We start from the raw sequence: 15,384 nt of genomic DNA on the forward strand, positions 1-15,384 counted from the left end.
ACGAGAAACGCTAAACAAGAGTAATGAGACATACTTGGTTCAATAAGATTCATACTGAGCAGTTCACTTATTCGTCTCTTCATTTGTTGTTCATTTCCGGGGGTGCATGGGATTAATTTTCCTTTGAATCCATTGTTGTGTAGAGTCACTATTTCTTGTTTTGGACTTTCTACTGTCCAGAACAGCTGAGAATTATTCGAATAGCTTTCCAACAATCTATTATGCATAACAATCTGCTCAGCAGACCATTTTGGGTCAATGCAAGCCTTTTGTTTGTTCTCTAACTCCATTATTTTCTCATATAATTGTAAAACTTCTTGCCAATTATTGGAGTCCTTAAGAGGTTTGCGTGCGCCAACTTTATTTTGGCTATTGTCATTTCTTTCATGATAATTTGCTATCAATAATCTACGCATAGCAATAGCCTTCTTTTTTAAATTGATTATTGGCTTATCTTCGCCAACTGTGTCAGACACTAAGAATGTTTTGGAGTGGCTTCCAAAGGGATTTAAACAAAGAGGGTTGGGCCAAATTATTAGAACCTCCAGTGTTGATGAATGTATCTACATTTATCCATTCATTGCAGACTTGAACTTGGACTGGAATATAAATGAGACAATTGATTTTGATAAAAAAATTTAAGAGAGAATTCTCTTCCACTCTATTACATTCTGGGATTGTGAAACTGGTAGAGGTAGCAATATTCCTTTTATAAGGACAAAAAGAATTGAGTTCAGGCAGTTTTGGGATTGGCTTCTTACCTGTTTGCTGCAATCTTCAGAAATTGATGTAACATCAAACTCATCTTCGAAAGCATCTGTAGAGTCTTTCATTTCTTCTGTTTCTTCTGTTTCACTTGCATCTGTCTGATCAATATATTGCAGTTCTTCAGAAACATCACTATTTGAAAAATAATTACAAATATTCATCTTTTGTACAGTGGGATGACTAATATCTTCATGGTCTAAAGCTTCTGTTAAAATATATACATCATAAAATTCATCTTTTGAAGCAACTAAAGGCCAATCATCTTGAAATTCCTCGATGTCAACACAAGCTTTTAATTTCAAAGAGGAATTATTAGGACATTTGCATGCAAAGTGGCCTTCTTGCTTACAAATGAAACAACAGTTGTTGTTTCTAGGATTCTTTCTCTTTTTTCAGAAATCTAATTTTTTGGAAAGGCTTCGTGGGGTTAGAGACTCTTTTGGGTCTGAATTTTCGATAATTTTTTGTTTTCTTCTTCCTTTTGAAGGGTGTCCAGGGTAGCATTGTTTTGCAGACCTCTGAACTAGGTCTAATATCATGTGCTTTCTTTTGCGAGCACAAATATTTAACCTTTTCAGTACACCTAAAAAGAAGATCAACCCAATAGATTTGATTGATCTGTTTGTTCTGGACATCAAGATATTTCATGATAAGATCTCCTAAATTACCGGGAAGCTTGGACAGAAATGCAATTTTTTGAGTAATGTCCTTGGAAAGATTTTCCTCGAAGACTTTTTCCATGAAATCTTTACCAAATTGATCAAGATATTTTAAATCATTTAATTCCATATGGCTTAAATCTGTAAGGTGTTTTTTTTTCTCATCTATTGGCTCGGGAACAAATTGAGTTTTCAATAAGAGTTATAGAGTGGCCAGTCCGGCTTCAATGCATGCTCCTGTTTCTTCATTTGAGGGTCCTATCCACCAATCATATACAATGTTGGACATTCTTTTTTCTGCAAGGACCATGATATAAAGATTATCTAACTTTGTGGTTACCTGCATTTGATACAGAGCACCAATCCATATCCTGAGTGATTCTTCGGGATTGGAAGAATTATCTAAATCAAGAGTATACCCACTTGAATTTGCAGCATATAAATCTTCGTCAATGCGCGGGTATTTTGAGACTTCCTTCAAGACATGAGCTTTATTTTGATTGTTTATGGAAGGTAAGATAAAAGAAGGAAATTTAGAGGTTGCCTGATCGAGAGTCATAATTTCTTTCTTTGAAGAAAATTGTTTATCAACTTTATATGCCTCCTTTTTAATACTGGTCAACCTACTAGAAAGTTTGGAAGTTGACCCTTGTGCAATAGTTGCAATAAATGCTTCTTTTGTATCTTCTTCCTCTTCCTCTTTATCCCAATAATTTGGAGTACTCATGTCTATGGTGAATTTTGGAATTTCTTTTTCTTTTTTCTTCTGCTTTCTTCTTTCTCTTTTTTCCTTGGCAACTTTCTCAAACTATTGTTCTTCATAGAGGAGCCTAAGATTAGCATTTATCAAATCTGATTGCCGACCCATGTCATCAAGGACATCTTCGGCACGTGCACACCATGTAGTCAGGTAGTTTCCTTTTTGATAGATCTGATCAAGACCATTAGGATTTTGGGAATTACGCTCTAGAAGTGGTACACAATCAGCTCTAGTGGGTGGCTATTTGGATTGAGAAGAAGAAGTACAAAACTTGGTTTTTGGTGGCCATTTTCCACCTTTGACATACCTATGGTTTGCATATTGAAATTCTTCTATAGGGGAGAAACTAGATACATATGTTATAAACATCTTATTAATAGCAAGAAATGGCTTTTCTTGAGGGATATACAACTGGTCTGATGGAATAGATACAGTGGTTTCGTTGGATGGATGGCTATATACATTTCGTGAAAAATATTTGTGACCGCTAGTCGATGGTTGATCTGACTCTGGTATGACTGGTAAAACATGCTTTTGTAGCATAAAGATTGGTCTCGATATTGATGACCTATCAGGTAATATTCGAACATGACCATCACTTATAGACATTCTTCTTGTTTTGCTTCTTGGAGTGTCTGTTGATGCCAAATATTTATACTGAATGTACCAATCATTGGGAAGGGCTTCTTTATCGTAAGGGATGCCTTCTACCTGAGCATTACTCACTCCTACGGCTACACAATCCTTTAGCACTGGTTGCTTTAACTTTGGATGTACAGTGTTTGTGAGTTGAAAAGATGTTTGGACTAACACCGAAAGATATTCACTATCTTCGACCATTTCTAAACCTTCGACACCAACTAATAATTTCCAGCAGTCTTTTAAATGGAAGTCAGATAGACTGATAGAATAGTTTGGGTAAATAGTACCATATTGATAACCTGAAGATAGGTTTCCTAATATGGTTCCGATATGAGCATGGTCATAGTTCTCGTGTCGGGTGTCAAAAACTTTAGATATAGATGGAGTATTAAGACCATGGCCAAAAAGTGGGGCTAGTCCTATACTTATCCCTCCAAAATGCAAATAAGAAACCTTTTTCTCTTGATCATATTTTTTGAATTTTTTTATTTCATCATCAGAAAATAAACTCAAACCAACTATCTGTACAGATGGACCAGAAATCTTAATTTTCAATTCAACTTCCTTCACCCAATTTTTTCTTGATAAACTGAACATAGATGGAACCAGATAAATTTATTTTGAACTTAAGGCAGGGGGGTTCCAATTTTTAGGATCTTCAACTTTCTTGTGTTCAATATGTTCACTTTCTAATGAACGAGAATGGACTTTAGAAACAGTTCTTCTATCTGTATTAGAGAATGACCTTAAGTAGTTGGCCATGACTATGGTATAAACTAGACCAGAGATTAACTAAGCAGCGTTTATCTAATCAGCAATTGTATAACAAATGCTTTCGAAGGCTTCCTGGCTGGCTTTAGACTCTGTCTGTAGTTTATAGACTTTGAACCTGAACGGAGCTCTGATACCGAAGATAAGAGAACGCAAGCAGAGTAAAACTTACTTCAAGATCAATTCGAAGATTTGGCGCTAGAAGATACAAAAGAAGCATTTACTGCAACTAATGCATTTATTGCATTTGTGTTAAGTTCAGTTATGAATGTTGACTTTGTTGTTCTAAATATTTTTTCTTTTGAATTTGTCCTTTTTATTATATTCTTGAAAAGAATTAGGGGGAACTTTCCTTTTTGCAATTGTTGTTCCATTGAAATAAAATATTGTTCATATGTGTTGAACAATTTTAACTGCAAGAGACAAATTACAATAATTATATAATGAAGTAATGCATATTATCTATTAGAAATTATGAATAAGTAATATGCAAATTGCTTGCTTACAAGAAAACAACTTCCTATTTTGTAATATATATTTTGTTAACAGATTAAATTCAAAAATTGGAGAGAAGTTACAACGAATTATTGCTCAAGTTTAAGGAAATTACCTAAAGATTTTGGAGGATTAAAATTAATGGATTTAGCCTATGGCGAAAGGCTAATATATCTTTATCATTGCTTGGGAAACTTAATGTCACTTATTAAATTAGATTTGAAAGGATGTAGCAAACTAAGAACTATTAAATAAAGTATTGGATTGATGTAGTGATTGGCCTCATCCGTGGATATGTTAGGTTGCTCAAGCTTAAAAGAACTACCAGTTGGTTCCGCAACCTCTACTTTATGAGAGATCTTTCATTAGCCATGTGTAGCAATTTAGAAAAGTTTCCAAACGGATTAATTTAATTTACCTATCCCATTCTAAAAATTATTATAAAACCGTAATGAAGTCAGCGGGATATGCTTAATCTTGAATAAATTCTGGAGCATGTTGTTGAGCATTTGGTTTTGATGAAATGTGAGACTCATGAAGTATTTCAAATTTTATTGAATAATTCATCCTTTGAATCACATAAGGGTTCACTTGCTCTGACCCCCAAAGCAACAATGCCACAAATATTCATAATGAAAATAATAGTAGAATAACACTCTTAGAACACTATGTCTTTATATGTCAAAAAATCTCTCCATTAGAATTGAGGAATAAATCTGACGTTAAAAGTTCCAAATAAGCTAGGGATTTTGGAGAAGACTATGCAGAACCATATTCTGAAGCATGCTCTAAAACTCCTTCGTCAAAACATAGGCACTTCCCTCAATGAATGAGGTTCAAATTTCTATAGAGAATTATTTTTCTAAAGATAGTTTTTTACGTCAAATGCATGTAATTGTTGTTGTCCTTAATGCCCACTGTGACAACATTGAGGATACTAATCTATCCAAATTTTTGAAAACGAGTCCATAATAAATGAAATAGATAGAAACACAAGAAAATATTATAACTAACTATGAGGACCAGAGAAACTAATGAGTCTTCTTGTGCATAATCAAAATTTTGTTGGAAGTGATGTCAATAAGAGAGATGGAAAGTATAGAGAAAATGATACATCTATGTGGAATTTAGACTCATATTCTAATGGCTTAGATACTTCTCAACTCAATGAACGTACACGCTCTATTTATTCCCATAAGCACCACAAGTAGTATAAATTTACTCCATTGAATCATATCCAATTGTACACTCCACATCACAATCATAAGTATGAGGGTCTCACTCGCCAAGAAGGTTAGACTCTTGATCACTATCTCGAAAGAAAGAAAATGGGTCTCGATATGGAGTTGTTGGCCTTTAGGTATAATAAGGTTGCACTTCTGCATCTGGATCTACTCCTGCTGCAATGTGAATGTATGCTTATATATGGATCTACTCCAGCTCCAGTGTGAAAATATGCTTTTATATGGATCAATATATGGATCTCTAACTTGATCAAAAGAATTCACAAGAGCTCGTTGTGACCTGCATGCAAAAGTAAAGTTGTTTGCGTACATTTTTTTTAATATATGTAAAAAAGAAAAAAAAATTAATAAAATAAATAAATAAATAAATATGATAATTAATAAATCATATTAAATTAAATAAATTAAAATAAAATGTCACAACCTACATGCAAGAGTAAAGTAATTGGTGTTCAATTTTTTTAATATATGAAGATAAAAAAAAATAAAAATATAATAATAAATAAATCATTTTAAATGAAATAATTTAAGATAAAATATAAAAGGAATAACCAAGTGGGCTTGCATGCACCCACTCTCCACGACTATGTTTTCAACCACACCATGTGTTATTAATTGCTTCTGTATGGCTCCATTGTTGCCCAGATGTCTATGTGCATGTTTCCAGTATCCCAATCTGGGACATCATGAACCATAGCACAGAGAAAATATGAAGAAGAAAAGGCAAAATAACAATAGGTTGTTCTGAACGTAATGAAACAAATTCCAATAGTAAGTACCCCATTTTTCTTTTGAGTTTTTTCTTTTCTGGACCATAAAAGAATGTTATAAGCTAGTTATTTTTAACAGTCCAATACAACCCTAACAGTCCAATTATTAATTATTTTCTTAGTGAAACATGGAATCGAATAAATAGTTGTTGGTGCTAGGACCACAGGAAAATGAAACGCGAATCATCATGCAATATTTTTCGAAGAGAAGGTAGTGAGATGAAAAAGAGCGCAACCTGTGTATAAAAAAATGAGCATCATTCATGGTTTCTCTTAAAAGAACCAACTAAAGAAACCCTGCAAATCTAAGAGAGGCGAGAATGTCGTTCTCAGACATTTCATAACCTATTTTAAGGGTCAGTAGGCTGCCTTGAGTAGGTTTCCTCAACTAATCAATGTTACCCTAACCTTTAAGTCGTTGGAAAAGCCTCAAGTTACCAGATCTCTTGTAACCCTTGTTCCTAGAGTAATTTCTTCACTTTTGAACAAAATACAAATAATTCTTTAATTTCTTCCATTACTATTTCGAGGCTCGATACACTACTTACTTTGTAAATTTTGGTTAAAAATGGACGTCTAGACATGCTCATTTTTTAGAAAGTTTTGTGGCCGTCAAATTGTTTGGATAAATTTATAAAAAGAGGAAATATTCACAAATACTTTGGATAAATTCATAAGAAGAGGAAATATTAACAAATACTTTGTGAGGTTTCAAGGGATGGAAGAAGGAAACCTACTTGTTTCTTGCAAACTCATAAATCTTAGTGATTTCAAATAAAATGATGAGGGCAACTTCAGCATCATAGAGATTATAAAGCTTGACTGATTTCTTTAGCAGTCCCCTCTTGTGTTTGGAGAAGGAATCATGTTGATTATTATGGTTTTGGATCAAGTCTTCAATCGATAGTTTAACAGGGAGTACCTATTTTTGCTTGTAAAAATTGCTTAATTAGATACTTTTATAAACGTTTCTACAATGTTATGTTTTCCTATAAAATGTAGAAGTATAAATTGATTACAATGTCGTATTTCATGTGCATACCTTTTTAATATATCATTTCGTATAATCGTTGAATCACCTTTTGTTGTTTCTATTTCACTTGCACTAAAAAAGTAATTGCATATTTCAATATGATCTGGATATTATCGCGTGTATTTTGCATAAGCAATGAATAAAAAGTTTATGATACCTAACCTGTACATATATTTTTGATGCATTGTCTAGGAGGACTTACTATGAATGCTTTCTTCACTTCTCCAACATTTTCTAATTTATATACATTAAAAGGTTTTATTGGTACAATCTGCATTCAAGAATATATGAAGTCATATGTGTAAATTTAGAATAGGATGCTTGTTTTGTTTAATTGAAAAGGGTTTCATTGGAACAATCTGCACTCAAGAATATATGAAGTCATATATGTAAATGTACAATAGGATGCATAATATATATGGTCTTATTATTTGGTTTATTACAGATAGAATATACTAATATGCTTTAGTAAAATAAAAATGGCAAAAACAATGACATATTTCAAAGGTATCAAAATTTGGAATCTTGTAAAGTGTTTCATGTGTATATCATAGTTGAAGGACAAGAGATATTGTGTCATGATCAGACCAATGTGTATCTAATATGAAAATTTTATATTTTTTATTAGTTAGATTTGTCGAGACATGGTCAATAAATTATTTATGCATGTTATTAGTTTTGTTGATAAGAAAATGAAGATTTTAGTTGTTCATGTAGCTTTCTAGCTCTTTTGTTTTGTGATTGAAATGTACCATATCAATATTGAAGTCTCCCAATATAATTATGATATCGTTTAGATCTAAGTGGCATAATGCTTTTGCAATGACATTCAAAATATTGTTCCAATTTTCATGTGGTGATGCATATATATTGAGAATTGAAATTTGTGATCTGTGAACTATTATTTTTGCCAACAATGCTTCTACAAGTTGCTCTTAAAAATGGATGTGTTCAAGGATAGTGATATGTTTTTTTATCAGTATCATTAGTCCATGCTTAATGCAACTTTGAGATGCAGTTGAAATTTTTGAAGTACTCATTTTGCATACAAAGTGACATATATGTTTCTTGTATGCATAAGATATCAGATTGCATTGTGTCATAATCATTGCATATGTCACTAAGATGTGCATGAAAATTACGAGTGTTCAATGAAAGAATAAATATGGATCGCAATGATTGTATTGATGAATAGTCATATTTTAATTGCCATTTTGTAGTTCTTTGCAAGCATTGCATTTCACAATTTACTTTTTGCTTTACCTTAAAATTATTTCTTTTGAGAGCATTTAGCAAATACAATGACTCTATGTTTCTCACACGTGATAGTTTTATGTATACTTGTCCATGAACTTGTATTCCAATAGGGTCAAATGCAAGCCTATCCAAAGTGAAGCCCTGTGATCTATGTATCATGCGTGCACATGCAAGTTGAATTGGGAATTGTTTCTGTATCTTCAAATGAGCCATCTTTGGTGTGATAATCATTGCTTTTGATATTCACAATATTGGTGTCCAATCATGTGCTATGTCTAAATTATACAAAGAAGCCAATTTTCTAGATTGTTGATGAACAATATTAGGGTCATGGAACTTAATCCATAGAAAATTGACTATTTATATGGGCATATGATTTAACTATTCCATCTGCACCATTTACTAGCCCATCTGGCGCATCATAATTGCAAGCATACATTTCAACTAACATGTTCAACTTTATCACAAGTTGTGAAGGAAAATTAGTTGTATGTTGATGTCCTGGAAAATTGTCGTTATTCTCTTCATCTTCATCAATTGGATTAATTAAAATTTCATTGCCAGGCATGAGTGTTAACATTTTCTTGTTATGCATTGCAACATCCTTGTTTTTGTTAAATAAATAGGGATAAATTCCTGAAGATGAACCACAGAGGTTGGCTCAAAACGTTGATTCCAATAAACATGAATGCGATGACTCTGGAAGATAACACTACATAGAACATAGATCACAGAAGCCTCAAATCATTAAATAGGGAAATGTTGGATCATTTGGTATAGGGCACATGCAAGTTGTAGTAATATATGTTATATCATCACATGTTTGAGAATCTGTTGACATTCTATTTTAAACTAATATGAATCTCTCTTCTGTTTGTCACATATTCATATCCAATTAGAAGCACTTGACATTATCGTTCTAGAAATCATGTGTTATTGGTTGATTTTTTATTCTTGGTTGTTAAAAAATTAGAGAGTCTTGAATAGGTTGCGCTTGGTAGAAATCACCACAAAATATAATGTCAATGTTTTCAGAGTATTTGGTAAGAACATGTTTTATGTTTCTAAGCCTATTGTCAATAGAATATAATAACTGACTACCGATCATAGAGGCCTCATCTATGAAAGCTAGTTGAAATTCTTGATATAGCTTTGATATGTTGTCTAATACTTCTTTGCTAAGTGGAAACAATTGAGACTTGTTAAAAGGCATTAGTAATGCATAGTGGATTGTTGTTCCACCTACATTATACACATATTTTCCTGTAAATGCTAATATTAGATGCCTTGGATTCATAGGATCAGTTGTGTTTTGTGAATCATAAATTCATATAAGCATTTGGAAAATTCTTTTGCTGTGAGTGTTTTGCCTACCCCTGCTCCATGTGTAATGAATTGGTAAGTTGGTTCATTGAGGTTTCTTCTTTTTTTTTTATTCCAACATATTTTACAATTTCTTTTTGCTCTCTATTCAACATTATTTTGAGTTTGTAATACTCATTGTTCTCCATTAAAAATGGATGAGCAGTTATTTGAAATCCAAGATTGATTTTATTTTTTTTCATCTCAGATTGTTTTGGAAATTGCAAGTCTAATTGCAAATCATATTCCTCAGAATGGGAACTGTTTTCTTGGTTTCACGTATTTATTTGATAAGTATTCATAGAACTAATTTGCTCACCTGTAGGAGTCTCTAAATCACCCCATGTTTGATTGATGTTATATGTAAATTTAGCTTCAATGGTTTGAAATTTTTTTCATGTAATGTATATGCAACTCACCATGTGGGCAAGTCTTGTTTCAGTGTGTTTTCACATTTTTCAAATGGTACATACAACAATAATTTCTCTCTATAAAAGTTTTCAACATCATTGTATTTTTTATATTTGACAAATCGTATAACATTTGGTTTTTTCCTTTTTGATATGTGTGTGCCATCTTTCTTGTAATTTGATACTAATTTTGCAAGGAAGATTTTGCTAATGGAACTTAGGCATCCGATGTAGTAGTCAATAATGGAGTGGCACATCACATCCTCTGAACCATCAAGTTCCTGTTTTAAGAGAATAGGTGGTTTAAGCATAAATGTGTGTTCATCAACTGGAGATGTGTTTATGAATATACATTCTCTTGAACTACAACTCAATAGAAATGAAAGTGCTATGTGCACAGATTGTTGAGCTGACATTTGTTGGAGATTAAGTAATGTATTTCCGAGTTTACAAATCATTTGCATAACATCAATTTCATTTTTCTCATGCTCTTTGGGTATTCTTATAAATGCATTTGTCATAGACATGTCAATTTTGGTCATATATGAACTACAATATGATGGTGCAACATATGCATTTAGCACAAATTGTGTATTTGCATTCCATATAGCAGGCATATCCTTTGCAAAAATGTTATTCCAAATGTGAGAAGATTTTTGTTTCTAGAAAATTGTTGATTGCTTCATTGTACATTGTAATAGTTTTATGTACTGAATTTCTGTTAGTCATATTTCTACCAAGAAGTTTTCGTGGGTTATTGAATCATTGTAGTTTGTTTGCTCCAAAAATACCAAAAGTGATATTGATTTGTGTGTGAGTATTTTTTTCGGTGCACTGGTCGGTTCAATGATCATTGTTGATTTTATTGGTGGCATAGGGAAATTGTATATACAATCTGAATTTTTTCACTTCTTATAGCTTCTTGTATGATGATGTTTATGCAATTTAGCAACAATTTAATATATATTTATATTTTTACAAAATGTTTTTGAAACATATTTTTTTTTAATAGTATTTACTATCAAACATTTTCATTATTTATGTGGAGCTTCTGTTTCATTTCCAAATCTATTAGAAGCAAAATATGAAATTTATTTATTAACATGTCTTATTTGGAAAGCACGGTTGTTTTTAATTTTTTTTTAATATTATTATTTTTAATATTATTACTTATATTATTATAATAATATTCATAAATTTTTATATTCAAAATTATAAATGTATAAATTTTGTTTTATGTCATTATTTTATTTTTAAAATTAACTTATTTTTCGAAAACGATATTCCTCCTGCCTTCTAAGAAATCGCTCAGCAAATAGTTAGGTTACAGAATTTCTTTAGATCGAGCTACTGCTAGAGACAAGTTATGAAAAAGGCAAATACATAAACAAGCATACTATAGTTTTCGAAAACCATATTCCCCCACCCTTCTAAGAAATCACTCAACAAATATTTCGGTTATAGAATTTCTTTAGACCCAACCATTCACAGAGAGAATAGTTTGATTAATACATCAACTAGATTAGATTTTTTTTATCAAACTATGACTAGGTATAGTTTAGTTAGGTTGCCTAATAAAAGCTATCAATTTGGAAAAGCCACTGGATCTAACAATTCAATTTTGAACCCACATAGGTCATGCTCTTTACTTTATGAGGTTTTGCATTTACAATAATATTCCTTTTCACTATGTGATATTTATTATTCACTTATTAGATGTAGAATAATTGGTGTCAAGGTACTTTGTTAAATTATTCATGGTGTGTAATTGATTGATTAGAAATTTTGTGAATACACAAATCTAACCTGGTTGATTAGAAATTTTGTGAGTACACAAATCTAACCATGTTGGTATTAAGTCAAGCGGATAGAATTTAACCATATTAAAATATTAGTGTGTGATATAGATAAAATATAATGAGTATACACCTAATCTAAATTTTAAGAAACATAACATTTATCGCTCACTCATTCAATATAGTATAAATTTGAGAAAACTTGCAATCAAGATTAATTTTGAGAGCCATCTAATAACCTGAGCCTACAGTCAAGTCATCATTTGGGGACGTTCATTTCACAAAGCCAACTTTGACTTTCTGGCTAGGTCACACGATAATTTAAAGTGTATTTAATTATCAAGTAGTTTTTATCTTAAACACGTTTTTTAATAAGTCAGTTTGATTCAAAATTTGTAATTCATGTATTAAAAAACATTTTAAACCAACCAGATGTACACCCTTAACCAAATTATCAGCTTAAAAAACAACACAATTGGCGTCGGCGTCAATCTATTTGTATGAAATATTGGTTTATACGTTTATTTAATCATCCTCTAGTAAAGGGTATAGCAGTTTCGTCTCTGTTCGATATAACATCCACACAGATCGATTAGTGGACCAAACTTCCTCCCGTTCCGTAAAATTGTCTTAAAAAAAATGAATGGAATGGACGAAAAACAGGCCAGTGACACATTTGAGGATGATAATGTTAATCTTATTGCACATTACTCTACAACGACGTCAGCCGACAATGCCGGTAATCAAAGGAAGCAAAAACGACGTAGCAAACGGTGCTCAACCATGACTGCTCTGGATTGGAAGCTCTGTTTGCAAAATAACGCCCATGAAATTAAAAGGCGCATCAGGTATGGCATTACCAAATCCATGAGGGGTGACGTCTGGCAATTGATTTCAGGCGGCCGCGATCTTTTGCTGGTAAACCCAGGAATTTACTCACAACTCGTCCGCAATGAGTCAGACTCAGAGAAACATATCGTTAAAGACATTCATCGCACTTTGACATCACACCAATTATTTCGAACGACAGACGGGCCCGGGCAGAGGTCTCTCCACAATGTTTTGAAGGCGTATTCGGTTTACGACAAAGAAGTGGGATATACGCAGGGGATGAGCTTCATAGCGGGAATGCTTCTGCTTCACATGAATGAGGAGGAAGCCTTTTGGGTTATGGTTGCACTGTTCAAATGTATGCAAATTCGAGGTTTATATTTAAAAGACCTCCCTCTACTTCACCAATATTTCTTTCAGTTCGAAATGCTTGTGAAGGAGCAGCTGCCCAAACTGGCTAGGCATTTCGAGCGACAGATGATCACGCCAGTGATGTATTCAAGCAGTTGGTTCATGACTGCTTTCTCCGCAGACTTGCCATTTCGATTAGCTGTTCGTATTTGGGACGTTTTTCTCTTCGAGGGTATGAAGACCGTTTTTGGATTGGGCTTGGCCCTGCTCAAGTTCTTTCAGAATCATATGTTAAAATTGCATTTTCACGATCTCCTAACATTTCTGCGAGGGTTCCCAGAGGAGGCTTTGGATGCGAACATATTGATTCCAATGGCGTGTTCATTGATATCAGAGAGAAGATTAGAAGAACTGGAGTTAGATTATCTGGTAAGCGATGGCCAACCATCAGCTACTCATTAATCCAAATGATTATCTGGTAACCGATGACCAGCAATGAGTTTCTAATTAAAATGACGATGATGGGTGGGTCGTTATTAATGCAAATGAAAATCTGGTAAGCAATGACCAACCATGAGCTTCAAGAGATAATGAGTTTGGAACTGAACAACTATCTGCCGATTAGACGATTAATTCACATAAGCTAAGATGGAGAATCGGTGAGGTTGAAACTCGATTGATGGTTGACGTATTCTGATGCTTCCCCTATTTCAACCTAGGGTGGAAGAGCGGACATTTGGACGGATGAGATTAAATACGGGAAGAATGTGCAAAGCATATCTACGAACATGTAGCCATGGAACATGAACTGACCTGCTGAAAATATCATATCTTATGCATCGGAGCATCCGGGAAACATGCACATAGGAAGAGCTACCGTGTGCCGCCGAGGTGCGTTTGAATTAAAAGACCGTCGTGGCTTGATTTCCAAAGGACGCCAATCAATCACATCAATGATTTTATAATGATCACCTTTATCTTAACGAAGGAGGATAGAGGTGCCGAGGATAGACACGAAAAAATAATTTTCCGGGTTTTTGTGATAATATTGAGAGTTTTGGTAGTTGGTTGCGGAGAGATGTTGCGGAAACAGCCGAGGGAGGGCGGTGGCTGTTCTTAGTCCTGCTTATTATCTACGCATTTCTCATAGTCATTCACGGCAATCTTTGTTTGGGTAAGTAAACAATCTATAACCCAATATTCGGGGCGAACTCCCAAAATTTGCTTGTAATAAAAATTATCAGAGGTTTTCAATAAATTGCTCGCAATCAAATTTTATGTGATGTTTACAGTTGAATCAAAATTGTCAGAGGTGAGTTCGCTATATCCAAAATTTGTATTGAAGGTAATCGTGAATCTGGCAATAAAACTTCTGTGTAATACTTTAAATTATTTTAAAAAATTGTATTATTTTATTGCAAATCTTGATTCTCAAGCCATAGAATCCTACGCAAAACAAATCTTGATTCTCAAGCCATAGAATCCTACGCTAAACATTATTGCACTAATTTGATAATCTTGATTCTCAAGCCAAAGAATCATACGCTAAACATTATTGCACTAATTTTCTTATACGGCTTTGCTTTAAACCTTACACGATGCTTAGTTGTGTATTTTGCTCCAAAGAAGGTGTTGCTCTTTGTATCATCATAATGTGCTATCATTTCCTCTGTGAAAATTGACCACGTAACAAGTTGTTTACCTGATCAAAGCCCTTTATACCATAAAAATGGATCGTGTTCTAAATATGAAGATGCAATACCTACCTTTTGTAATAGTGGTACATCATGTGGATCAAAATATTACTCCATTTGAAGTATCCAATTTACCGGATCATTGCCATCAAACTTCCTCATATCGCCTCTTCTTGATTTTAGGAGCTCAAACGACTATAACTCTGTAATTTCGATTCTACCAGTTTTGAAATTGTGATCTATGGTATCCCTTTGTTTCCTCTTTGCAATGCCACCAGCCTGATCCAAATTGGATTCTCCAAGGAACAGTTATGCCAAATCTCCCACGTCGACCTCATTATAGATCTTTTCAGAAGAGCGAACTTCTAGGAAGTGCCACGTGTCACTGTTTCGACCTTAGGTTCTGAAAAATATATTCAGGAAACTACAGTATGCCCTCTTTCTGTAACTTCTTACGAAATTTCAATCTGATGCTCAAAACAAAAGATATGAATATTTTCCCTAGGTCACCTGTTTGGAATGTAATTCAGGAGTTTACAAA

The 15,384-nt window shown here is 33.3% G+C and overlaps 1 protein-coding gene across 1 annotated transcript; it reads left to right on the forward strand.

Moving 5' to 3' along the window:
• Nucleotides 1–12,606: 12,606 nt before the first annotated feature.
• LOC149196543 (uncharacterized) lies at nucleotides 12,607–13,611 on the forward strand. Its single transcript, XM_089408322.1, has one exon. It carries the CDS (start codon nucleotides 12,607–12,609, stop codon nucleotides 13,609–13,611), a length of 1,005 nt encoding a protein of 334 aa, XP_089264448.1.
• The last annotated feature ends 1,773 nt before the right edge of the window (nucleotides 13,612–15,384 follow it).

Source organism: Pinus tabuliformis, chromosome 2_2 (assembly GCF_031772625.1).
Source record: "Pinus tabuliformis cultivar Carrire ecotype Pingquan chromosome 2_2, CPIR1, whole genome shotgun sequence".
Taxonomy (NCBI): domain Eukaryota; kingdom Viridiplantae; phylum Streptophyta; class Pinopsida; order Pinales; family Pinaceae; genus Pinus; species Pinus tabuliformis.